At 31.1% G+C, this 27,410-nt stretch overlaps 5 protein-coding genes across 9 annotated transcripts; all 5 read left to right on the top strand.

The window, feature by feature from the left end:
• The first annotated feature begins 1,388 nt into the window (after positions 1-1,388).
• Positions 1,389-6,449, top strand: LOC149498822 (UDP-N-acetylglucosamine (UAA) transporter family). Of its 2 annotated transcripts, none has more exons than XM_089716506.1 (12): positions 1,389-1,661; positions 1,822-1,903; positions 2,279-2,392; positions 2,593-2,685; positions 2,881-2,946; positions 3,374-3,472; positions 3,678-3,757; positions 4,233-4,345; positions 5,376-5,464; positions 5,626-5,712; positions 5,821-5,889; positions 5,982-6,449. In XM_089716506.1, exons 2-12 carry the CDS (start codon positions 1,871-1,873, stop codon positions 6,099-6,101), a joined length of 963 nt encoding a protein of 320 aa, XP_089572632.1. In that variant the 5' UTR covers positions 1,389-1,661; positions 1,822-1,870; the 3' UTR covers positions 6,102-6,449. The 2 variants fall into 2 exon arrangements, with proteins under 2 accessions (XP_089572632.1, XP_089572630.1); XM_089716504.1 differs by having other exon boundaries at positions 1,390-1,661; positions 1,768-1,903.
• Positions 6,450-8,472: 2,023 nt separating this feature from the next.
• LOC149498823 (glutelin type-D 1-like) lies at positions 8,473-10,261 on the top strand. The gene is made up of 3 exons (XM_089716460.1): positions 8,473-8,777; positions 9,143-9,863; positions 9,962-10,261. The coding sequence occupies exons 1-3, from the start codon at positions 8,576-8,578 to the stop codon at positions 10,113-10,115; spliced, it is 1,077 nt and encodes a 358-aa protein (XP_089572586.1). The 5' UTR covers positions 8,473-8,575; the 3' UTR covers positions 10,116-10,261.
• A 1,149-nt stretch (positions 10,262-11,410) lies between these two features.
• RAD51D (DNA repair RAD51-like protein) lies at positions 11,411-15,155 on the top strand. Of its 4 annotated transcripts, none has more exons than XM_089726880.1 (10): positions 11,411-11,554; positions 11,722-11,801; positions 11,917-12,032; positions 12,156-12,237; positions 12,623-12,757; positions 12,870-12,974; positions 13,057-13,144; positions 14,358-14,428; positions 14,636-14,785; positions 14,954-15,155. In XM_089726880.1, the coding sequence occupies exons 1-10, from the start codon at positions 11,467-11,469 to the stop codon at positions 14,990-14,992; spliced, it is 954 nt and encodes a 317-aa protein (XP_089583006.1). In that variant the 5' UTR covers positions 11,411-11,466; the 3' UTR covers positions 14,993-15,155. The 4 variants fall into 4 exon arrangements, with proteins under 4 accessions (XP_089583006.1, XP_089583008.1, XP_089583012.1 ...); XM_089726882.1 differs by having other exon boundaries at positions 12,870-12,950; positions 13,054-13,144; XM_089726886.1 differs by having other exon boundaries at positions 12,870-12,950.
• A 962-nt stretch (positions 15,156-16,117) lies between these two features.
• On the top strand, positions 16,118-18,989 carry LOC149498825 (cytochrome P450 93B2-like). Its single transcript, XM_089726874.1, has 2 exons — positions 16,118-17,634; positions 18,189-18,989. Exons 1-2 carry the CDS (start codon positions 16,765-16,767, stop codon positions 18,876-18,878), a joined length of 1,560 nt encoding a protein of 519 aa, XP_089583000.1. The 5' UTR covers positions 16,118-16,764; the 3' UTR covers positions 18,879-18,989.
• Positions 18,990-24,112: 5,123 nt separating this feature from the next.
• On the top strand, positions 24,113-26,434 carry LOC149498826 (cytochrome P450 93B2-like). Its single transcript, XM_089718018.1, has 2 exons — positions 24,113-25,025; positions 25,596-26,434. Exons 1-2 carry the CDS (start codon positions 24,156-24,158, stop codon positions 26,283-26,285), a joined length of 1,560 nt encoding a protein of 519 aa, XP_089574144.1. The 5' UTR covers positions 24,113-24,155; the 3' UTR covers positions 26,286-26,434.
• Positions 26,435-27,410: the final 976 nt, after the last annotated feature.

Raw genomic sequence — 27,410 nt, forward strand, 5'->3', positions numbered from 1 at the left:
GTTTATGCAACAGCCAAAGAAAGCTCATTGGGATGCTGCTTTAAGAGTAGTGCGATATTTAAAAGGAAATCCAGGCCAAGGTATTTTGCTACGTGCTAATTGTGATTTAAAATTGATTGCTTATTGTGATTCGGATTGGGCGAATTGTCCCTTGACAGGACGCTCTTTAACGGGTTATTTTATTCTGTTGGGTAACTCGCCTATCTCATGGAAGACTAAGAAACAACAGACGGTTTCACGCTCATCTGCTGAAGCTGAATACCGGTCTATGACTGCTACAGCTTGTGAACTTAAATGGTTGAAAGGTTTATTGAATTCTTTTGGTGTGATGCATACTGAACCTATGCGATTATATTGCGATAATCAAGCTGCTTTACATATCGCTGCTAATCCCGTTTATCATGAGCGCACTAAGCATATTGAAGTGGATTGTCATTTTATTCGTAATGAGATAATTTCTGGTAATATTTGCACCAGCTATGTTCGTAGTTCAATGCAGCTAGCTGATATCTTCACAAAAGCATTAGGAAAGGATCAATTTCAGTTTCTTCTTTGCAAGATGGGCATTCAAGATCCTCATGCTCCATCTTGAGGAGGGGGGGGGGGGGGGTATTACAGCTCTGCTATTATACCTAGCTTTCTGCTGTCATTTGACTTGCATGGTCATTGCCATTTTCTACTGTTACAGCTAGCTTTCTGCTGTCATTTGACTTGCATGGTCATTGCCATTAATTTAGGTGGCAATTGGCTGATTGCCGTTGATTTGGGTTGCTAATTTAGGAATTTCTATGTAAATATATTTTTCTTTCATTGTTTGTTTGATTTGGTTCTATTTTGGTAGTTTAGCTTTTATTAGGAGAATATTTTGATAGTTGTATATGTTGTATATATTTTGATCTTGCTGTGACAATGAAAAACAATTCTCTTTTTCCAAGAAAACTATAGTTTGTTCATATAATATTTTTATTTTTATAAAAATTATTTAATATTTCTTTTTTCAAATTAATAATTTACATGGCCATTTTACTTGTAATTATCGAAAAGCAATAAATAACCACAAAGTATGATTATAAAAAAATTTAATTAATATTTTTATTTATACAAATCATTAAAACAGAAAAATAATGTGTTCACCTTAAAAATAATTTATCAAAGCTGAATTCTTAAAATATTTTTTATTTTTTAAAAATATTAATTTTGTTAAGAAAATTTAGATCAAATTCGCAAAACAGATGATAGAACCGATCGGTTCCCAACAAACTGTCGGATTTTGTTTCGATTCCGGTTGGATTCGAGACAGGGTCGGACATAGTATTGACCGTATTAGTCAGCGCTAAATGCATTGTGTGTGTGGACCATCACTAAGTATGCTGATGTGGCAAACGCTTTTCTGGTTGAAAAAAAAAAAAAAAGAGAACACCCAGAAACACAGAAAAAATCGCCGGAGAATACGAGAGTCAGGCGATCTGTATCTGTTTTCCTCTGAACCCAAACACGTAACATTCTCTTTCTCTGGTTTCTCTCTATCCACTTTTTAACTCTCTATACTATACTCCTTCCTTCTCCCGCCACGTATCCACCACCACTCTCTTTCCGATCCCAAATTTCCAGTTCCATATCCACCGGTCTTCTCTTCTCCGGCGACTTACCGTGCAGTTCCGGTACTCAGCTTTTTTCTTTTTTCGTTTAATTTTCTCTCTTTCCATCTTGTATATTTTTTTCTTCTTAGGCTGATTTTTTTTATTTGCAATTATTATTATTTTTCAGATGTGGTGTTAATTTTTTGTTTTCTATGGCCGATTCGTTACCATCACCGGCTAGTGTGAAGGAGAATAAGCTATGGAAAGGGGTTTTTGCCGTGTCTGGAATCATGACTACTCTTGTGATCTATGGTGTTTTGCAGGTGATTACTTTTTCATCCTATATTTTTACTTGTGTTAATAGACCTGCTTCTGTATAGTATGTATTCGCATTTGTATTTGTTTATGTGAATTTTTTTATATGTTTTTATGATTATTATAATGATGAGAATATGAAATTACATTTGTGCTGTAGATAATTTCATTCAATTAGGTTGAAATTTATAATGCAATAATAAATTAGCCTTTTTTTCCCTTCCCCCCTCCATTATGCAGATTCTATAGTATTTGTAGTCTTCTCATAATGAAAAAGTTCTCCTTTTTTTATCATCACATTTATAGTTGTATTGCTAATGGTGGACACGAAGGTTGAATTAAAGTACAATTGAGTTGAAAGAAGTTTATTTCTTCTTTTGCAGGAAAAGATTATGAGAGTGCCCTATGGGCTGAATAAGGAATTTTTCAAATACTCACTATTTCTTGTTTTCTGTAACCGCATTACAACCTCAGCAGTTTCTGCCGGTGTTCTATTGGTAAGAAGCTGACATTTGTAGATTTTGTTTTTCCTGCTTTCCATAGGTTTTTTAAGGGTTGCAGTATAAGTTGGTTCTTGTCAGAAAATATGCACTTTAATAGAGATAATTATAAGAAAGTCAAGAAACTAACCCTTTCTTATATAGTAGTTGCCGAAAGGATTGAATTGGGTGTTTATATTTCTTACTTTCTTTCATAGGCAAGTAAAAAAGCATTAAACCCTGTTGCTCCAGTTTATAAGTACTGCCTGATATCAGTCTCCAACATACTAACTACAACATGCCAGTATGAGGTATGTTTTTAACTTGTTGAGTAATATTTTATATTGATTGATGTTTCTATGAAAATTTTACTTGGCAAATACCCATAACATGCTAAATTGAAGAATTAGGATCATGATATTATATATTATGCTAAATTGAGGTATTAGGATCGTGATATTATGTATGCTGATGATGTACTTTTGATGACAATTTGTTATTCACAGGCCCTCAAGTATGTCAGTTTTCCTGTTCAGACACTTGCAAAGTGTGCAAAAATGATTCCTGTTATGGTACGTCGAGTTTATTTGATTATATATTGTTGTTATGATGTGCAGTCATCTCAAATTCTTTAAATGTGTGCTTCACTTATCATTTATTGTAGTATCATCTTTGCTTTCATTCCTTATTCAATTTGATCCAGTATTTTCCATACCAAGCTTATCACGTATATGTGGATCTTTCTGCCTTCCATCTTGGTTTATTTTCCTAGTTGAGCCAGCTGCATTTCCTCTAACTATTCTTAGAGGTACAGAGAAAACATTCCACTATGATGTATTATGGGTAATGAAAAGACCAACCTAGTAGTGTAGGGGAAGGCCTCATGCATTGATTTCACAGAGGAAATTATGGAATAGTCAACTTTGTCCATATTTTGTTCTTCTGTTTTAAGTTTAGTGGCAATTGTTTGACTCATTCCTTTTTATTTAATTTTTACAGATCTGGGGCACAGTCATTATGCAAAAGAGATACAAGGGAATGGACTACTCGATAGCTTTTCTAGTTACATTGGGTTGTTCAGTTTTTATTCTATTTCCGGTAATAATTAGGAGCCTATCTCAGCTTGTCCTTTTCATTACTTTTCATTGCAGAATCTGCTTGTGTGTGGTTGTGCTTTGAAAATTAGTGAATATTGCTTTTAAATTTCTATAGCAATTGACAGGGTTTTTACTTTCTGGATTCCATCAGAAACCAGGAGCTGGAGTATGCACACTGACCTAGATTTTTTTCGTTTTCTTTGTAGGCAGGAACTGATATTAGTCCATACAACAGAGGAAGGGAAAATACAGTTTGGGGCGTTAGCCTGATGCTTGGTTATCTTGGGTATTGATTTGAAATGTATTTCTTCTTATTATAATTATAAGTAATATGAATTCATATATATTATTAGTTTTTTAGTCTCATAGAACAGATATAAATTTTTTTTTTTTTCCTGCTATGCACCAACTATATGATTGTATGCTTTTCGTTTTAATGTCCCATTAAGAGGTGTGTTCTAGGCTTCTAGCCCGCTAATTTCTGAGTGGTTGGGCATGAAGACTGCCTGTTGCAGAAATACAAGTAGTACAGTTGATCCCTCATTGCTGTGCTATTCAGTTGATCCCTCATTTATAGGCTATGTGCAAAGAATTATTTGAGCTTTTGTACTTTTTGTTCGTCTCAATTATATTTCATGGTTTTAAGCTGAATGACATTGAGAAATATATTTTCTACCAGAGGTTCAAATGAAAGATTTGGGAAAAGCAAGCATGAAGCTATTATGTGATTAATATTCTTTCTTTTTTTGTGTGTCTAATAGGTTTGATGGATTTACAAGCACGTTCCAAGATAAGCTATTTAAAGGTTATGATATGGAAATACATAACCAAATTTTCTACACTACCTTATGTTCCTGTGCTCTCAGTTTCACAGGTGAGTTTTTCTATATTGTGCCTAGTCTCTCTCTCTCTCTCTCTCTCTCTCTCTCTCTCTCTCTGAGGTGAATAAACCATTAAGCTCTCATTTGGAGATGGGATGTGAAATTCCAAGGATATCTGGATTGTGAATCCTTGGAATTTCACATTCTATCATTTGGCTGGAAAATAAAAATCCATGGATTTGAAGAGTAGTTTGGAACAAAATTTAGTAGTTTAAATTCCATCATCAATGAAAAATGATGGAATTGAGAAAATCTCATCTATAAGGCGGGATTTCTCTCTCTTTATAAATGGTGGAATTGAAGCAATGATGAAATTCATTAATTCCATGGTTTGTAGCCTATTTTTTCTCAACCAAACAAAGGAATCTGATAAATCTGTGGAATATAATTTCCATCAGTCAAATTCCTTCAATTCAAAAGACCTCTAACATATTATGGAATTCCTTGAGGTATGGTCTTGTTGGGGAGCATCTAGATAGAGTTATGGTTGATTTGCATCTATTTGTTGTCTTGTTGGGGAGTAATTTCTTGAGAACATGGTCTTGCATGCAAAGCCTTTTATTGTCAAATTTTATTAGAAGGATCTAGGTTCAATTGGCCAAGATTGGACTAATTTAGCTATGCTTCTTGAAGCCCACTGGCCAAGCCCAAGAGAAAAGCAACCTAAGTGGGATGTTTTGGTCCTTGGGTTTTGTGTGCACCATAGCATATACATAGGCCCAAATAGGGCCTTCTTGTCTTTGAATTCTGCTGGTTTATACATTCTGGAAGGGAAGAAAGAATTACATTTCTTATCACCTGATAGTGTTCTATTGAGTCTTTCCCATACTTTGTTTGATGATGGGCTTTGTCCTTTTCCTCTTTTGGGTTTCCTAACAATTTTTAACTGCATGATAGTTGATTCAAGTATACAATGTTAGTTTCTTCATACTCAATACGATATTTTTGTTACTTCAGGATACAATTCACCAGTCCCTATACTCTGTTGGTGTATGAATGTATTAACTTGTGTTTCATATGTAGGACTTGTAATACAAGGGCATCTACTTCCAGCAATAGAATTTGTTTATCACAATAAAGATTGTTTCTTTGACATTGCATTGCTTTCCGCTGTGAGTAACTTTCACTTACCTGTTGTAATTCTATAGCATCAGGCACCTCTCCTCCCCCTTGTTCGTTACTTGTATAACATGTTCTCCCCCTCCCTTCCTTATCCTCTGACTTGAAGAGAAAATTACAGCTTAAATCTGAGAATGAATATCATTCCTTGCAGGTGGCAACTGCCAGCCAATTCTTTATTTCTTACACAATCCGCACATTCGGAGCTCTCACTTTTGCTGCCATAATGACCACGAGACAGGTAAGAGTAGAAAAATTCCAAAACAGAACCTAACGTTTCATTCCTTTTTGCCTTCACAATTACACTTCTGATGAAATGGCATCTTGTCATTTCCTTTTGTAATTCAAGTTGGCGAGCATCATGTTGTCATGCGTGTGGTTTTCTCATCCTCTTAGCTGGGAGCAGTGGATTGGAGCTGTAAGCCTCTTTCTCAACCCTTCTCTCGAGAATAGTTATTTTTTTTCCCCTTCTTTTAAGCCTGAGGATATTAATTTTGCTACAATGATCAGGTTATTGTCTTCGGTTCGTTGTATGCAAAGAACTTCTTGAAAAGTGCATCTCCAAAGCCTCTGCCCCCTTCAGAAAATACACAAAATGGAGCTAGCAGTCCAGTAAAGCTGAGTCCTTGATGTCAGAGTTATTGAATTTTTTAAATTTGGTGCTGCCTCTTATTTTATGGTGAAGGGCAGCTATTATATAGGTTTTGAAGCTGCATACTTTCTAGAGCTGCTGTTTAGAAGAATTAAATTGAAAGGCATTGTTTTATATAAGACAACACCACAGGCTAATGGCTCCTTCCTGAAATAGCTGCAATGTAGTTAGTTGATAGCATTGGAAAAGGAAATTTTATGAGATCCCGTTTTTGTATAGGGATGATAATTTATAGATTTGACAAAATTCACAAAAATATTCCTTTTCTTGTATTTTATATTTTGAATACAGAATTTATAAAAGATGTGGAATATGCAATTGCCTTACTTGTTTTATTTTTTTTTTTTTTTCTCTTTTAGTTATTTATTAATTGGCTTTGTAGTAGGATCTGAACCTGATATTTATTGTCAGGTCGTATACATACTTACACTAGACTATACTTTAGTGCGGTAAGTTTATCGTGTTTGTAGAGGGAGTTATCACCAAAATGTTGGGAACCGATTTTTATTTGTAAATTTAGTTGCTCAGTTCCAGGTTCAAATGAGTCTCTGTATGAGTCATTTGGTTGGAATTGTTTTTCCTAACTATGCTTTATTTTCCATGTGCAAATGAACCTCTATAAATTTTATTTCTCAATTGCTGGTGCAAATAAGTTTTTTTTTTTTTTTTTTCCCTTGTTGAAGAGACTGTATAAAAGTACTATTTAAGAATTATGAATGGTTTTTAGCCAAATTATAGAGGTTGGGACATACAGTCACCGCAGTGGCTGTAGTTTGGTGGTAAGAATTCAACGTTGTGGCCAGTAGAGAACTGGGCTCGAATTCCAGCAGCCATAAAATTTTTAATTTTTAACATTTTATCCCTTCCTTTTTTAGCTTAACCACTGGAACTATACTGACATATTTTTTTCTGTTAAACCTATAATTTATTACAATTCATCTAATGCCACCTTGCAAATATCATTATATATATATATTTTTTTTTTCTTGATCAAATATACGAATAATGGATATAGTCAATGTGCACATGTCATATTTAAATACCATAAAAAAATGTAAATAATAATATACTTGATTTTTTCGGAATAAAATCTTGTCTTCAAGGATATTCCAATATTTTATTTATCCTCATAAGTACTATGTTCAAATACCTTCCTAGAGGAAAAACAATTCTTATGCACAAGATGGATGTAGAGTTATCTTTACAGGGACTTTCATACTTTTTATTGAGGAAAATGTCTTATGTGCATAAAATTATTATAAATAGAAACAAAAGAGCTATTATTATATGGATTTCCATACCTTTTTTCATTATGATATTTGTACTTACTAGATTAGTATTTGAATATTTAAATGCGTTTGGTTCACTTATTTCATGCTATTGAAATTCAACTGTGTTAAATTAGAAGGGTTTGATAAGGATAAAAATTATAATCAACGGCCGATAAAACTCCTAAACGTGTTAGCACTTCTATAATTCTCCAATTTGCCAACTTCATGAATGCAATTATAGAATGATTGGTGACACGTACTATTATTCTTTATTCTTAAATATAATAGTCAATTTTTTATAATGAAAAACTTAAAGAAAAAAAAAAATTAGCTAGTGACATACATTATTATTTGTTAGAATTGGAATAAATTTTATCACCAACAAACAGTTAAATGAGAGAGTGGATTGCAACATTAAAGATTTGAAATTTGAATAATTGTATTGCAGGATTTGAGAGTTTAAAATTTAAAATCCTTAGTGTTGGAAATGATTTTTTTATATATATATATAGAAATTATTATTGTAATAACTTTTAATTTAAACAGCTGAAAAACACTTATGCAAATAAAAAAAAATTGATATTATTATTAAAATAGAAAAAAGAAAATAGTAAATATAACCTTATATTGATTACTTTTTCATCAAGATAACATCATAGAGTCATAGTAAAATTGTGGTACTATCGATAGATAAAAAACTTAGATAAGATAAGATATATTTATCATTTTATTTGTAAACAGTATCAGTATAAACTTTTTTTTTTTTAATCTGAATAGAATTTTTTGGATAATAATTAAATAAAAATATGTAGATTTACCGTAAAAATTTTAAAAGAGTAAATAAATTTATACACGTGGGGTTTGGGGCGAAACTATCATTCTCAAAATTATTTTTTAATTAATAATTAATAAAGCTTAAATTTTAAATAAATAATCTAAACAGACAATTAGATATGGAGAATTATAGGTAGATAATATCACAATAATTTTGGAAATCGTATCTGAATCAGATAGGGATTTTATTTGTTTACTTGCTTTTTTTTAATCTTATCTAAACCCTTTTTAATCCTATAAATAGGACTCCTTTTCTTTGATCTTTCACAACAATTTGTAGAACAGCATTCAATCAAGAAATACAAAGTTCTTTCGTTACTCTGCTTTCTTTTAGTCTTTTTAACAGTATGAAAATGGATCTTGATCTTTCTCCAAGATTGCCCAAGAAAGTTTATGGTGGAGATGGTGGGTCTTATCTTGCCTGGTGCCCATCAGAGCTCGCAATGCTACGCGAAGGGAATATTGGAGCAGCTAAGTTGGCTCTTGAAAAGAATGGCTTTGCTCTTCCTCGTTACTCTGATTCTGCTAAGGTCGCTTATGTTCTTCAAGGTATCCTTTTGTTTGGGTCGTTTTCGTTTTGTTTACTTATTATCTGTTTATAATTGATTGATTATCTGTTTGTAATTGATTGATGACTTAACCAACAAAAGAAAAAAAAAAAAATCTACTTTGTGTAATAATTGTTCAAATTTGGAGATTTCAAAGAAAAAGAGTGATTCTCTGGATTTTTCAGGGCAATCTGTAATTCTGAAATAATTTTAATTGCAAATTTTCTTTTTACTGGATCTAAGAGATTTCAAGTTTTAATTGAAGGTGCCATATATTTACCTATTTTGATCAATGAACCATGAGTTAATTGTTTTTTGTGTTGACATTGAATCATGGAAATTGAATTATTTGTATAATTTCTTTAGGTACTGGTGTTGCTGGGATTGTCCTTCCAGAGAAGGAAGAAAAAGTAATAGCAATCAAGAAGGGAGATGCTATAGCCCTTCCATTTGGAGTTGTTACATGGTGGTATAACAAGGAAGACAGTGAATTAGTTGTTCTTCTTTTAGGAGATACCTCAAAAGGTCACAAAGCTGGTGAATTTACTGATTTCTTTTTAACTGGTACTAATGGCATATTCACTGGCTTCTCTTCCGAATTCGTAAGCCGAGCATGGGATGTAGATGAGAAAACTGTGAATGCTCTTGTTGGAAACCAATCTGGTAAGGGCATTGTCAAGCTTGAAGCATCTTTCAAGATGCCTGAACCCAAAAAAGAACACCGTGATGGCTTTGTATATAATTGTGAAGAAGCTCCATTGGATGTTGACATTAAAAATGGTGGTAGGGTTGTTGTCTTGAATACAAAGAACCTTCCTTTAGTTGCTGAGGTTGGTCTTGGTGCAGACTTGGTAAGGCTAGATGGGGGTGCTATGTGCTCTCCTGGATTTTCTTGTGACTCTGCTTTGCAGGTTACTTATATTGTTAGAGGGAGTGGCCGTGTTCAAGTTGTCGGTGTCGATGGCCGGAGGGTCTTGGAAACTACTGTTAAGGCTGGTAATCTGTTCATTGTTCCAAGGTTTTATGTTGTTTCCAAGATTTGTGATCCTGATGGCATGGATTGGTTCTCTATAATCACTACTCCTAAGTGAGTTTTCTTCCTTCTTTTTTTCTTTCTGAACTTCATTACCATTGTTTCAAAATATTTGACTGTGGTATTTGTTTGTTATTGGTTGTTGCTTGCAGCCCCATTTTCACCCATTTGGCTGGTAGGACTTCAGTGTGGAAGGCATTATCACCTGAAGTTTTAGAGGCATCTTTCAAAGTTTCTCCTGATGTTGAGAAGCTATTCCGCTCTAAGAGAACTTCTGATGAGATTTTCTTCCCACCACCAAACTAAAGCTGAGGAATGAGATTAGCTTTAGCTTTATTTTCAATTTGTTTTAGTTTTTTTTTCTCAAATAAGGAGTTTTAGGATCTAAAACATGTGGATATGGATTATGTTTAATTTCAATCCAAGTTTCTTATTATCAATTTCTATTTTCATCCTTGCCTAAAATTTCTGAGTTTCTTACCATTTAATCTTTATTTTTTAATAATCCTGATGCCATATTATGAATTATGTGATTCTCAAGGATATAATTTGTTGTTTTTTACAGCTATAAAATAACATAAAAATGTTACATGTGGATTTTACAGTTGACTTTGACCTTCATAAATTAAAGAATCAAATTCTATTCCTACCTTGTTATTTTAAAAGATAACTAGTTAAAAATCTTTCCTTTTCGATGGAAATCTATCTCTATCTGCAGTTCGTAGATTGGAAGGTTATATGAAAATAAATTTTCTGAAATTATAAAATTTAAGGAAATGTTTGATTTTTATTTATTTATTAATGACAGTCCAATTTTTATTGGTTTCATTTGGGTGGGAGGACTTGATTGGTTTCATTTTGATGGGAGGAGTGGAAGGCATTGTCACAAGTGCTGGAGGCATCAATTGCAGTGGACTGTGAACTTGTGATGTGATGCCATTTTCCTCCTCCCATAAACAATTGTTGCTCTATTCATTCATTTTTATCATTGGAAAATAAGTTTTATGAATAAAGTTTAATTTAGATTTTTTAAAATTATTTTTAAATATAAAATTTAATCGGTCTTGTCACATCTTTTAGGGATGAGAGTATTTTGTATTATTGTATGAGTCACGCTCCTATTCAACTTATTTAGCCTACAATCTACGAATAAATAAATGGAAAAATTATTATTTATTCTCTTAAATTTTGACTTAAAATTATTATTTAGTTTATATTGAATTAAATAATTGGATTGTTACTAATTTTTTCTATTTATATATTTTTGCTCTTAAACAAGAGACTAAATAATAACTTTATGTTTATATTACATTGAATGAGGATAATTAAATAGTTAAATATTAAATAATAAAAATGGGTTATTAGAATCTATAAGTTGTGGTCCAATTGGCCTCAAGTATTTTAACTAAGTACAGAAAAGAGTTTTAACTGTAACTAAATTCTGATACTGGATAATCGGGTCTGGATACAGGTGATTTAAAAAAAAAAAATGTTAGACTAAATAGTTAGCAAATTCAAAACTTTAAACTTAGGATTAAGTTGTAATTAGGGTCAAATCTGAGGTACCAAATAAAAATTTCCCAAAAAAAAGGGGGATATTTTCAACTTAACAACACATAACGTAGAGGAACATGCGTCTAGTGGCAGAGAAAAGAAAATGGCGCCATTGAAATCTCTGGAGGCACAATACTCCATTTTAGACTCTAATTTCCAGCTTTTTTGTGCTTCTCACGGCATTTTCACCGGTCAGATTTCTTTTCAATCCCTTAGACTATCTTACAGCTTTATTTTTCGAAATTAGAGCTTAAGTAATGTTTGGTTGCTTAAAAGTTTGAGGAGAAGAGGAGAAAAATAAAAGAGAAGTTTTGTTTCCTGTTTTAAAATCTTAATTCTGGGTTTGTTTCATGTCTAGTGGAAGATTTCCTCATACATGACGTCAGTGTACTGACTGCATTGGCAGAACAAAAGCCATTCTCAGGGAGATTGAAAGAGGTAGCTTTTAGGTTTCCTTTTAATGTTATTAGTGACTTTAAATTTCCTTTTTGGATCAAATTGCTCCGTTTCTCTATGTTATTTCTCACAATCAATTGCTCTTTTGAGGAATTAGGGTATCACCCAAATGCTCTCTATTATAGACGAGCAGCACCAGCCATGGTCGAATGGTTTACAGTTATTAGAAGATGCTCTACAAAATAAACATGTTTTATCAACTGGATTTGAAGGGTACCTTCTCCATAACGCTAATACTTCTGTAGCTTTTTACAACTAAGAAGTAAAATTGATGACTTGATGCTCTCTTATGATATCTTTTTGAATGGTTGTGGTACCTGTTGTATATTGAATCAGGATTGATGCCCTTCTTGGAGGTGGAGTGAGAGAGGGACAATTGACAGAATTGGTTGGACCATCATCGTCTGGTAAAACACAGGTAAGAACTCTTTTTAATTTGCAGTAACCGACGCACAAGTAACATTTTGAATGCTTTTGATTTGAGTTTTTAAGAAGGCATTAACTGCTAAGCCTGCTGTCTAATCACTTTATTCAGATGCAAGCATATCACGTTTTTTGGTTTGCATTTACAAAATGATTCAACAATGTCTTTTACCATACTTCGAAAAAATTGCGCACATGCATACACACATATCTGTTGTCACTTTTTCAAATTGTGGGTCTGAGGTTTGCCTATGAATAGCTGCAAACTGGTGCGAGTGCAATAGCTTACATGGTAATATCCCATGCCTCTAATAAACATTTCTAAAAAAGAAGTCACATTTATATTTAGAAATAGTCTCAAAATTCTTGGTTACATTAAGGTTTGCCTGCAAGTAGCTGCAAATGTTGCGATACAACACACGGGCAGTGTTATTTTCATGGACACAGGCAACTCTTTTTCACCCCAACGCATTGAACACTTTGTACATCGGATCTCTGGTTCTGCATTTAATGAGGTCAAATATTTTTTGTTTTATTCTTTTGTTTTATTGTTTGTTTATTTGATGAGGTCAAATCTATATCTAATATTTGCCTTGTTGTTTTTTTGCTCTTGACTTCCTGTCCCAGAACTTTGTTCAGAAGGTAATGAGCAACATACTGTGCCACTCTGTGTTTGACATCTTTTCAATGTTTGATGTGCTACGTCAGGTAGAGATCGGTTTGAAATCCCAGGTATCCATTAAATAACCACCTGGTGATTTTTGTTGAAAATTTTGTTTCCATCTCATTCGGTATTTTATTGCTGATTCAGCAGTGTAAAGGAGACTGTAAGGTGCGATCAATAATTGTTGATTCAATCTCATCATTGATTACTCCTGTCCTTGGGGGCAGTGGTTCACAGGGTATATATTCTTGTATGTACTATTTAACACAGTTCCTTAAACATATTGCGGTTTCTCAAAAGATGCATTTGGTTGTTCATATTGTGTATTTACATATACAGTATATCATGTGAGAATTAGAATATATGTGGTAGCGAGATTTTGTTGAAGTCATTGAGTGTTACGATGGTTGTAGGTTCACAGTGGATCAATGCAGTTTCTTTTTTCTTCAATGAATTACCATTGTCAACTAAGTAAATTCTATAGAGTTTTGTCTTGTTTGCATTTGTTCTTTAACTCAATTATAATAGCATGCTAGGGTTGAACCAGGTCATAGGTTTATGCCTTTACTGAAAAAAGGAGGGTAAAAATACAGAGCTTAGACAGTAACCTGGATTCAAATGCAAATCAGATGTCATTTCTATTATCATTCTGAATTTTTGTGATACCATTCAAATGACTCGTCTAATCATTGTAAGATCTAATATTGCATTTGATATTTTCTCTACCATTTTGAATCTGGATGATTTCAAACTGATATTATGGTGGTCATGCAACCTTATAATATCCACTATCTTTTTCAAATAATTAGACCTTATTTCTTCGCTTTATTAGAAAGCACATTCACTTGTATCTTTTCATTTCACTCTGAAGAATCGGTGTTGGATAAAAACACAGACGCTAGAATGAAACTTAATTCTAGTAGATGCTCAACAATGAAATTTTCTGCAAATTACATGAATCCAACTCCTAGGTGTCTTCCTGATATCAATGCTCATACCTAATTCCAAGTAGCAAGTTGGAAAGAAAAAGCTTTCTTCATAATGCCTGTTTAAAAGCAAAGTCCTTTCTGCTTTTATCACTTAAGGGACTATAGATATCTAGCATTTTTAAGTGGTATATCAGGTTACTGCCTAAAATTTTGATATTCGGAGAGCACTATGAGATCTTATAAGCAGCTAAATGGCACTCCTTGTTCCATAATGCCATTTCTCTTGATTGAATTGGTTGTATAAATATTAGATGCTTTTCTACCGAGGACCAACAGATCCTGCATTATAGTTTACTTAATTGATGACCATGCATAAGATCCCTTTATCAATCTCTAGGGTATTAAATCTTAGCCTTTATATTCTTCATCAGGGAAAGACGGGTTATTCTTCCTTAGAATTTTATGCCAGGAGCTAGCTTGCTTATAGAAACTCATGGTTTTGTGCTTGATTGGCGAAAACAGGACATGCTCTGATGACATCTGCTGGCTTTTTGCTGAAGAAGTTAGCACATGAACATAATATTGCAGTACTGGTAACTTGCTCTTAAATTGCAAGTTTTTGAGTAGCATTGATGTTAGCTTCTAAACATATCTTATGATGAATTGGTTCCTTCTTAAACTTAGCCTAGCCCATTCAAACTAATTCGTTAACAATATTTACAATTGGGTTGTTAGGAAGAATTTAGTTCATTATCAATGCTTGTCTTTGTCGATAATACCTTACGATATGTTTGTTGAAGGTGACAAATCATATGGTGACTGGAGAGGGAGGTAATCCTAAACCAGCTCTTGGAGAGAGTTGGAAGAGCATTCCACATGTAAGGCTCCTGCTCTCCTGCGACCACAGAAACAATGCCTGCAAAATTTCCATACTGAAACACACTTCCCTTGTAAGTTCATTCTGTTCTTGATTTTCATTTGATGGTTTTACATATGAACTAGTGACCGTTGCGTACGGTTTACAATCAATCATGCCTTTCTTCTCACATCAATGTTTGAAAACAAAAAAAAGTGATCTTTTGCTGAATGCCAATTAGAGGAATAATTTTCCTTTTCAGGCTTCTGGTGAGACTGCAAGATTTGTGGTTGATGGCTGATTACAAGGTTGGCTTGTAATCTATACTAGTGTCTGTAGAGGAAGGTCATTTGGGATGAAGTCCAGTTCCAAAGAAATTAGGATGATAGCATAGATGAAAATTTCATTTTATTTGTTTGGAAATTACTATTTAATCCTCATAGTATGACGAATTAAACTACTTATTCCAAAAGTTGTCAATATTTTGCATATAAAATTAGTTTAAGGGCCGGATATATCAAATCAATGGGTATTTTATATGCAAAAATTCTGTATCAGTAAAGAAATTTTTAAAATTCTCTACTACATTATTTTATAAAATAAGTATTTTACATTTAAATTTAAAACAATGTTATAAATTAATTATTTCGTGTTCTACTCTCATCCCATTCCATATTATTAGGTTAACTCCATTTATTGCATGAATTGAATTAGGTCTAAATCCTAATTAGTGAGTTATTTTTAAAATAAAAAAACAGAAGAAAATAGAAGGTTGGTGTGGATGTAATGTCCATAAAGTCATCAATTCTTGCTAGTGAAAGAGGAAAATTGAAATGCAAGAATGTAATTAATTCATCTTATCCTGATGGGGAAATTACAAAGGAAAATGGAAGTTGACATGTTCTGCCTTTTATAGAGGATGCATATATGAGTGGTGAAAACTTGTTTTATTTTTTCATATTTATTTAGCTTAATGCATACTATCTTTTTATTTTTTATTATTTTTTTATGAAACCATCTTATATTCAAAGCGCTTTCTACTAAAGTTTTTAAAGGCGTTTCTTATCCATAGTTGAAATTTGAGACATTAAAATAAATTTTAAGTGGATTAATATTTTTATTAATCTCAAGTTTGACTTGATAATTAAATTTACTGCTCAATTAATTAATTAATTATACTTTAATTTTTTATTTGATACTCATACCCATCTTAAATCCACTTAAAATTTATTTTGAAATATCCATATATATAAAACCATTTAAAATTTTAATATCTACACCCTTTTTACACTTATTTAACTAATACCTGAACCCATTTTAAATAGATTATGATAAATTGGATATCCACGAATAAACTATGAGATTAATTAGAAAAAGAGAAGTATAAATGAAGGACAATTCTAAAATTCAAGTAGTTTTTTTTCACTGGAAAAATTCTTATAATTTAATATTTTATTTAAGTAATTAATTCTTTTTAGAATTTGATGATATTAAGGTTTGGAACTTTGAGCCTGGATTTAATTTATTTTAATTTTAATAAAATCTTGAGCCCAACATCCACTAAAATTTTCACTTGAATTTTATTATATTTAAATTTTTTAACTTATATAATAAGTTTTGGTGGGACCCATGCTCAACACAAGACGGATGTAAACCCAATACCTAAACAAAAACCACACTGCAGTTTTAATATTAAAACACTCAACTGGTAACTATTGAATCAATGCGGTGATATCTCATCCCTGAAATGATGAAGACTTGATTGCAGTCCCTCTCTTAACACATCTTGAGTACAGAAGAAAAATTCCGAGCTCCGTCACTCTGCATACATACTAACTAGTTATTTATTCTCCCATTCCAACTATATATATTTATTGTAGTTGTAGATATGTCGACTAGATATCCTGTGATTGGTCTTATTACGCAAGCGAAGAGTCGGAGTTCTCGGTTATGAAATTTGTCCTGTGTTCATCCCTCTAGTATAAATATACACACTAGTCCCCTATATATACATTACCCGCATAAGCAAATCCTATGAACCCCTAAGTTATACATACAGAAAATAATACAAATATGATACCTGAACTCTTATCCTTCTCGGTTTTCTTTTTCTTTCTCTTTTTCCCTCTCTTTATGAAAAAATGGCAAAATCTTCCTCCAAGCCCTATAGCCTTACCCATACTAGGCCATCTCCATCTTCTTGGACCTCTAATCCACCATTCTTTCCGCGACATATCGTCTCGTCTTGGTCCTTTAATCTATCTCAATCTTGGTTCTGTATCCTGTGTCGTCGCTTCAACGCCTGAACTAGCTGAACGACTTTTAAAAACTCATGAACTAACATTCTCTTCTCGTAAACACTCATTAGCCATCGATCGTCTTACTTACGGCTCATCTTTCGCTTTCGCTCCCTATGGACCTTACTGGAAATTCATAAAAAAAATTAGTACTTTCGAGCTTTTAGGAAATCGAATGCTTAATCAGTTTCTTCCTCTAAGAAGTAAAGAGTTGCACCATTTTCTTGCTGGTTTTTATTCAAGAAATGGTCAAATTGTTAATGTGACGCAAGAATTGATTAAATTATCGAATAATATAATTTCTATGATGGTGTTGAGTATGAGATCATCTGATACAGACAGTGAAGCTGAAATTACAAGAACTGTAGGAAGAGACGTTACACAGATTTTTGGAGAGTTTAATGTTTCTGACTTTATCTGGTTTTGTAAAAACTTTGATTTGCAGGGTTTTAGAAAGAGAACTGATGAGATTTATAGGAACTATGATGGTTTGCTGGAGAAGCTAATTACAGATAGAGAACAACGAAGGAAGACAAACAAATGCAAAGGGGAAGCTAAAGATTTTCTTGATATAATGCTTGATGTTATGGAGGATGATAATGCAGAAATTAGGTTAACCAAAAACCATATCAAGGCCTTGATTTTGGTAAGTATTTTAAAAACGGAATTGAATTAGTTAAATTGAAAATTTGACTATAATTACTCAATTTTATTTGATTTTTAATTCTTGAAAAATTATTTATAATGTATTATAAACAATTTTAATTATGTTGTAGCTTATTTAAATGGATTGTTGAGCAATGACTAATCAATTTATTTATTCCAACTTTAGGGTTTGGTCATATTTACATTCCAATTGCAGTGCTGTGACTTAATTATTGAGTTCTAGTGTTGGGACCTACCTGAGTACCTATGCACTTTTTAGATTAAAAAAACTGTCCAGATTATTAAAATATTACAAATATAATCTTAAATTATTTTCTTATCTGAAATAAAATCCCTGTGAGAGAAAACAAAATAGCACATTTATTTTATAATTATGAGATATATATATATATATACACATGCAGTTCTAATTGGAAAATTCCATTTATTCTGATGTGGATTGCAGGCTGACCTATATTTCTTGGTTTTAATAGGACTCTTTGCGAACATTGTTTATAATGCAATTGAAACTCAATTAATTTATTCTTATTGCAGGATTTCTTCACAGCAGCTACAGACACAACAGCAATTACTATAGAATGGGCAATGGCAGAGCTTATAAACAATCCAAAAGTTGCAGAAAAAGCTCGTGAAGAAATTGATAGAGTTGTGGGTAATAACAGAATTGTTCAAGAATCTGACAATCCAAAGCTTGAATATATTCAAGCTATTTTAAAGGAAACATTTAGATTGCACCCACCAATTCCGATGCTTTCAAGAAAATCAATTCAAGATTGCAAGATTAATGGGTATACAATACCTGCCAATTCTTTACTTTTCGTGAATATATGGTCGATTGGAAGAGATCCAAAGTACTGGAAAAACCCATTAGAATTTAAACCTGAGAGGTTCTTGCAATCCAATAGTAATAGTAACCAGGAATTTTGCCAAACAAGACCTGTAGATGTTAGAGGACAACATTTTCAGCTGTTGCCTTTTGGGACAGGAAGGAGAAGTTGCCCTGGCATATCTTTAGCCATGCAAGAATTGCCTACAACACTTGCGGCTATGATTCAGTGCTTTGATTGGGAAGTGGTTAATCCTCCTGAAGCCAAGATTAATGGTGGTGATCATGTTCTTGATATGACTGAACGGCCTGGATTAACTGCACCAAGACTTCATGATCTAGTTTGCATTCCTGTGCCACGTTTGCCACATATTCTTGATGCATTAAGTGCTACTTAATTTCGCATTATTTGCTAGTTTGCTAAACTGGTGTTTTTTAGTTTATGCTTTGTCTGGATCGATTTGTATATTTGTACTACTTTGGATCGTTAATATATATGATTTTTATCACTCAATAAGATCCAAAAATCCAAGACATTGAAATTTAATATTAGAGAGATCGAGAATTTATATGTAATTTATAGACATTTTAAGTCATTTATATATTCTCTTAATAATTCATCACACAAAATATCAGCAAACAATTGGTCGAAATGATAAGTGCTTTCAATTTCTACGAGAGTGAAAATACCAATTGGGAGTGCATTCACTGTAAAGGCCAAAGACCTTTAATTACATTTTACGGTTTGAATTTACACCAAAAGGATAAAAAGATAACTCCAAGAAAAATAAAATAATGTCAATTAGATATAATCTAGATGGTCTTTCTGTTGCTTTATAAAATATGTGGAAAGTGAGATGTCCCAAATTTGAGTTTCAGGATCTCTCTCTTATACAGCCCATAATGTTTTTTCAAATTTTAGAGAGAAAAAAACAACGAGAGATATTTCGATCACATTAGTGATCTATAATGAAAGCATAAAATATTAAAGAGTTAACATCGTTTGAGCCTCTATTTGCGACTAACCAAAAGCTTGTCAAGTTGCTAGTAATGAGCGTTAGCAAAACCGGCCAATAAACGTTGATAGCTCTATCAATAAATTGAATCAAGAAAGATATAATTTATTATTATTCAATTGAATTCTCGCATCTACATCGCATGTAAATATATGTAGTTCAGATGTAAACCCTAATTTAGTATTAGTAAGCACTTTAATTTCATTATTTTGATTAACTAATTAAACTCTTTAATTAAATCAAAACAGTATATATACTTGATTAATGAGGTCATTGGGTGCGTGTGACTTCCTAATTAAGTTCATAACTAATTAAGTAATTAGCAACGGAATAATAATATCAAATAATTTGATAGTATGAAAAATCAATTCTCTTTAAAGAATTCTCCAGTTTTCCTTCAGTTCCCTAAATCATAGGCAACGCACTTAGCATTTCATGAGTAATTATTTTCATCAACAATAAGCTTATGTTCTCCTCTCATTTTCATTAATTATAAATAATGATTAATTATAAATAAAAATTAATTATAAATAAAAATTAGTTATTTAAATGAATTTCATGATTCATCCAAATATGAAAATTTATTTATAGACAAATTTTAATATTATGTCTGGTTATATATCTGAACGTACGAATGTGAATTTCATTAAAAAATAATTTTTTTAGAAAGAAAATGAAATTTTCACTAAGATAAAACATAATACGAAATGAAATCCGATTTCATATATTTATGCATTTTGATTTAAATGAAATTCATAAAAATTATTAAAATTTCTGGCATTTCAAATATAATTTGTATTTTAAAATTTAAAGTTTAAAATTTTAAATCAAATATATGAATCAAAATATAATATACTGATGAAATTTATTTGAAAATGAAATAAATTTTATATGTATTTACTCCAAGTACTGTGTAAATGTCAAATAAAATTACATATTCGATCTATCGACAATATTTGAGTGATTGTTAAATCTCTCTATTTCTGCATTGAATTTATTTTTGAAATAGTGATTGAAACTTCAATTTCTCTCTAAATTACACACGTGTGTAAGTGTAAAAAAAATTAAAAATTATTTTTTTTATCATATGATCTATAACAATTAATAAATTTATACAACAATTAATACTAACGAGTAATTTGATTTGCCAAAGAAACAACATAACTATTTAATTTAACTATTACATAATTATAGTAATAAAAATAGTAAACGTGAAAAATAGTAATAAAAAAAGGGCAGTAGTTGGTGTAGATGTGATGTCGGTATTCTTCTTGCATGCTTGTCCAGCTCTACTCATTAATTCTTCCTCTGAAAAAATGAAAGAAGAAAATACTAAGAAAGCTGAACTGAAATAAATAAACTCACATGTTTTTCCATTTCACAGGGTGCAGTCACGGAGCGAGGAGATGGCGCAACCGCCCTCGCTTTTATAAAAATACTACCGGCGTATCCGTCCTACGCACAGTTGTAATAAATAATTCTTTTATTAAAATTTTTAATTTTTTAATTATAATAGTATTAGTGTGATTCTCGTTGTTGCGATATATTGTGTAATTTTATTTTAATTTATTGCTTTGTTCTCGAAGAATCTGTCAATTGTTGTAAGCTTTTTCTAACTGCATTTGTTTCAAAGATATATTTGAATTTTTTTATACCTTATTCAAATCAAAATGTTTTGTCATTATATTTGAAGCTATTTATATTTTTTTTGTCATAAAATATAATTGTTGAAGGTTTTTACCTGAAATTAAGGAAACAATTAATTTTTTTAATTATAATAAAATAAAAAGTAATTTAATTAAATTAACATTTATCTTAAAATCAAGATTAACTTGTGAAGGTAGTAATTGTATTTAATGTAAATAAAGATAATATTGAAGAAATATTATTTATTACTCCTTAAAATACTCAAAATGATTTATATTTTAGGATGGATGGAATATAATTTAGGATAAAATAATCACCCAAAAATATTTATATTTTGAGAAAGAGAATAGTGTTTTATCATTATTCAAATCAAGCTTTAAATATTTGAAGTTACTTAGTGAATTGTAATTTAAAAATTGTGTTTAAAACAAAAATAAAACAAATAAAAAACTCTTATCCAGAAATACTAAACTACATAGTAATATTATAAATTTATAATTCAATTAGTTATTTAGTTAAGTTTAACAACCTAAAAAAACTTTAGAATTTTAATTCAATCACGTTCCAATAGTACGTAGTCTTGTCTCGTGCCATTTTATTATTTAGGATGAGACATGATAAGTTTTCGGGTACATGGGATGGAGCAATAAGTTTAATCCAGAATCAATCAAAATGTTTCATATTTTATAGTATTATATTTTTTACAAAACCAAAATATATATATATATATATATATATATATATTTTGTTGCGTTATCAATTGCAATCAAATAAAATTCATCGATTCAAACCTAAATAAAAGAAAATAAAATTAAAAATAAAAAATTTAATTAGAGGTAATATTATAATTAGTATCTGAATTTTTAATTTTCTTATGTCTAAATGGAAATCACAATTAGTTAAGTATTGAAATTTTTTAAAATCAATGGGTATTTTATATGCAAAAATTCTGTATCAGTAAAGAAATTTTTAAAATTCTCTACTACATTATTTTATAAAATAAGTATTTTACATTTAAATTTAAAACAATGTTATAAATTAATTATTTCGTGTTCTACTCTCATCCCATTCCATAGTATTAGGTTAACTCCATTTATTACATGAATTGAATTAGGTCTAAATCCTAATTAGTGAGTTATATTTTTAAAATAAAAAAAAAAAGAAGAAAATAGAAGGTTGGTGTGGATGTAATGTCCATAAAGTCATCAATTCTTGCTAGTGAAAGAGGAAAATTGAAATGCAAGAATGTAATTAATTCATCTTATCCTGATGGGGAAATTACAAAGGAAAATGGAAGTTGACATGTTCTGCCTTTTATAGAGGATGCATATATGAGTGGTGAAAACTTGTTTTATTTTTTCATATTTATTTAGCTTAATGCATGCTATCTTTTTATTTTTTTATTATTTTTTGATGAAACCATCTTATATTCAAAGCGCTTCCTACTAAAGTTTTCAAAGGCATTTCATATCCGGAGTTGAAAATTGAGACATCATCTTGTCGCCGGAGCCTCTCTTTCTAAAAAAGGTTGCCGGCTGGCTCTTTTTTTATTCTTGATTTCTTTTTTCGTTATGCTGCTCCACAAGCAAGGAGCGAGAGAACCAAGTGGATTGTGGTGAAGGAAGAAGGAACTGTTGTCATTCCGTATCTGATTCACCCCTTAATGATTATATATTTTATTATTTTAAAATCAAGTATTTTAATATTTTGAATGAAATTAAATCGAATTTTGGAATAAATTCTAGAAAATAACTTATCTTTGAAAAAATACTTACCACAAAAAACATTTTTCATAGAAAATATTTTTCAAATAACTTAGTTTTCTATTATTTAGTAGCAATATTGAAAATTAGTTAAAATATTTTACAATAAAAAATTTAGAAAATGTTTTCTAATAAGTTATTTTTTAGAAACATATAAAGTCTAATAATCTCTAAAAGTTACATTTTAATCAATTAATTATCAGTTTAGGAAATATTTTAATTCCTCAAAATTTTATACTTCTCAATAATAGTGATATAGTATTAAATTATTTATTTTAGATTAATGTAAATTAAAATGTATTATTAAAGAATTTTCTATATTAATGGGGTTATTTTTTACTATTGAAAATGATATTTCCATGCTCTGCTAATATTCAATTCTGACTCATTTCTAAAACGACAGCGTTAGTTAACACGGTTGTTTTAAAACTAATAAAGAGGCAACGCGTTAGATAAAGAGAAAGGGAGGTAACAAACTCAAGTTCGTGGAGAGAGGATGGAGGACCAAATAGATGTGGTAAATATTTTTATTAATCTCAAGTTTGACTTGATAATTAAATTTACTGCTCAATTAATTAATTATACTTTAATTTTTTATTTGATACTCATACCCATCTTAAATCCACTTAAAATTCATTTTGAAATATCCATATATATAAAACCATTTAAAATTTTAATATCTGCACATTTTTTACGCTCATTTAACTAATACCTGAACCCATTTTAAATAGATTATGATAAGTCGGATATCCATGAAAGGTGAAAATGAGAATAAACTATGAGATTAATTAGAAAAAGAGAAGTATAAATGAAGGACAACTCTATAATTCTAATAGTTTTTTTTTTTTACTGGAAAAATTCTTGTAATTTAATATTTTATTTAAGTAATTAATTCTTTTTAGTATTTGATGATATTAAGGTTTGGAACTTTGAGCCTGGATTTAATTTATTTTAATTTTAATAAAATCTTGAGCCCAAAATTCGTCACTCTAAACACATACTAACTAGTTATTTATTCTCTCATTCCAACTATATATATATATATATATTTATTGTAGTTGTAGATATGTCAATTAGATATGGTGTGATTGATCTTATTACGCATGCGAAGAGTGAGAGGTTTCGGTTATGAAATTTGTCCCGTGTTCATCTCTAGTATAAATATACACACTAGTCCCCTATATATACATTACCCGCATAAGCAAATCCTATGTACCCATAAGTTATACATACAGAAAATAATACAAATATGATACCTGAACTCTTATCCTTCTCGGTTTTCTTTTTCTTTCTCTTTTTCCCTCTCTTTATGAAAAAATGGCAAAATCTTCCTCCAAGCCCTATAGCCTTACCCATACTAGGCCATCTCCATCTTCTTGGACCTCTAATCCACCATTCTTTCCGCGACATATCGTCTCGTCTTGGTCCTTTAATCTATCTCAATCTTGGTTCTGTGTCCTGTGTCGTCGCTTCAACGCCTGAACTAGCTGAACGACTTTTAAAAACTCATGAACTTACATTCTCTTCTCGTAAACACTCATTAGCCATCGATCGTCTTACTTACGGCTCATCTTTCGCTTTCGCTCCCTATGGACCTTACTGGAAATTCATAAAAAAAATTAGTACTTTCGAGCTTTTAGGAAATCGAATGCTTAATCAGTTTCTTCCTCTAAGAAGTAAAGAGTTGCACCATTTTCTTGCTGGTTTTTATTCAAGAAATGGTCAAATTGTTAATGTGACGCAAGAATTGATTAAATTATCGAATAATATAATTTCTATGATGGTGTTGAGTATGAGATCATCTGATACAGACAGTGAAGCTGAAATTACAAGAACTGTAGTAAGAGACGTTACACAGATTTTTGGAGAGTTTAATGTTTCTGACTTTATCTGGTTTTGTAAAAACTTTGATTTGCAGGGTTTTAGAAAGAGAACTGATGAGATTTATAGGAACTATGATGGTTTGCTGGAGAAGCTAATTACAGATAGAGAACAACGAAGGAAGACAAACAAATGCAAAGGGGAAGCTAAAGATTTTCTTGATATAATGCTTGATGTTATGGAGGATGATAATGCAGAAATTAGGTTAAACAAAAACCATATCAAGGCCTTGATTTTGGTAAGTATTTTAAAAATGGAATTGAATTAGTTAAATTGAAAATTTGACTATAATTACTCAATTTTATTTGATTTTTAATTCTTGAAAAATTATTTATAATGTATTATGAACAATTTTAATTATGTTGTAGCTTATTTAAATGGATTGTAGAGCAATGACTAATCAATTTATTTATTCCAACTTTAGGGTTTGGTCATATTTACATTCCAATTGCAGTGCTGTGACTTAATTATTGAGTTCTAGTGTTGGGACCTACCTGAGTACCTATGCACTTTTTAGATTAAAAAAACTGTCCAGATTATTAAAATATTACAAATATAATCTTAAATTATTTTCTTGTCTGAAATAAAATCCCTCTGAGAGAAAACAAAATAGCACATTTATTTTATAATTATGAGATATACTTTCTTTTATACACACGCGGGCGCGCGCGCATGCAGTTCTAATCGGAAAATTCCATTTATTCTGGTGTGGATTGCAGGCTGGCCTATATTTCTTGGTTTTAACAGGACTCTTTGCGAGCATTGTTTATAATGCAATTGAAACTCAATTAATTTATTCTTATTGCAGGATTTCTTCACAGCAGCTACAGACACAACAGCAATTACTATAGAATGGGCAATGGCAGAGCTTATAAACAATCCAAAAGTTGCAGAAAAAGCTCGTGAAGAAATTGATAGAGTTGTGGGTAATAACAGAATTGTTCAAGAATCTGACAATCCAAAGCTTGAATATATTCAAGCTATTTTAAAGGAAACATTTAGATTGCACCCACCAATTCCGATGCTTTCAAGAAAATCAATTCAAGATTGCAAGATTAATGGGTATACAATACCTGCCAATTCTTTACTTTTCGTGAATATATGGTCGATTGGAAGAGATCCAAAGTACTGGAAAAACCCATTAGAATTTACACCTGAGAGGTTCCTGCAATCCAATAGTAATAGTAACGAGGAATTTTGCCAAACAAGTCCTGTAGATGTTAGAGGACAACATTTTCAGCTGTTGCCTTTTGGGACAGGAAGGAGAAGTTGCCCTGGCATATCTTTAGCCATGCAAGAATTGCCTACAACACTTGCGGCTATGATTCAGTGCTTTGATTGGAAAGTTGTTAATCCTCCTGAAGCCAAGATTAATGGTGGTGATCATGTTCTTGATATGACTGAACGGCCTGGATTAACTGCACCAAGACTTCATGATCTAGTATGCATTCCTGTACCACGTTTGCCACATATTCTTGATGCATTAAGTGCTACTTAATTTCACATTATTTGCTAGCTTGCTAAACTGGTGTTTTTTAGTTTATGCTTTGTTTGGATCGATTTGTATATTTGTACTACTTTGGATCGTTAATATATATGATTTTTATCACTCAATAAGATCCAAAAATCCAAGATATTGAAATTTAATATTAGAGAGATTGAGAATTTATATATAATTTATACATAAATTTTATGTCATGTATATATTCTCTCAATAATTCATCACAAAAAATATCAGCAAATAATCGGTCGGAATGATAAATGCTCTCAATTTCTATATAAGAGTAAAAATACCAATTGGGGAGTGCATTCACTACAAAGGCCAAAGACCTTTAATTACATTCTACGGTTCAAATTTATACCAAAAAGATAAAAGGATAACTCTAAGAAAAATAAAGTAATGTCAATTAGATATAATCTGAATGGTCTTTCCGCGTCTTATAAAATACATGAAAAATAAAAGATTTCAAATTTGAGTCTTCAGGTTATCCCCTGTTGTATAACCCATAATATTATTTCAAATTAATAATGTGAAACATAACAAGACACTTAATATTGGTTACTACAGCTATAAATCAGCTGTAATTTTCTTTCCTAGCTAACCAATTTGACACATGAAAGTTGATTTTCTTTTTCCATTTTTCCACCTTGTAAAGTTAGGCACAGTTGATCCACTTGCTTTGCATCATCGAAATCCTATAATTTAACAAATAAGATGTACAACTCCAAAATGATAAATGTGACATTAATTAGAATTCGATTAGTCAAATTGAGGTGGAAGAAAGATTATGAAAAATGCATTTTTTTCAAAAGTCAATTTAAAATAGTTTGGTATAAAGTTGAATATGTAAGTATATAAATAGCCACTAAAAGTTGTAGTTGATGTGGAAAATATCAAATGAGTTGTTGTACCTTGACGATCATTTCCCAGTTACTATATATGATTAGGATTAGGATTAAAATTTGAGTATCTCCGATACAACTGTTGATTACGTTAATTTATTTGTCACGTTTAAAAAATTAGAAGTTAAAAACAAAAACCTTCTCCAACACTATTTTCTGTTTAGTCTGTGAGTATGATGTGTCAAAAAGAAAAAGAGATATTATTTATCATGCTCTCTAT

The sequence above is a fragment of the Jatropha curcas genome, chromosome 1, assembly GCF_041381405.1.
Source record: "Jatropha curcas cultivar XTBG-Jc1 chromosome 1, XTBG_Jcur_1.0, whole genome shotgun sequence".
Lineage (NCBI taxonomy): Eukaryota > Viridiplantae > Streptophyta > Magnoliopsida > Malpighiales > Euphorbiaceae > Jatropha > Jatropha curcas.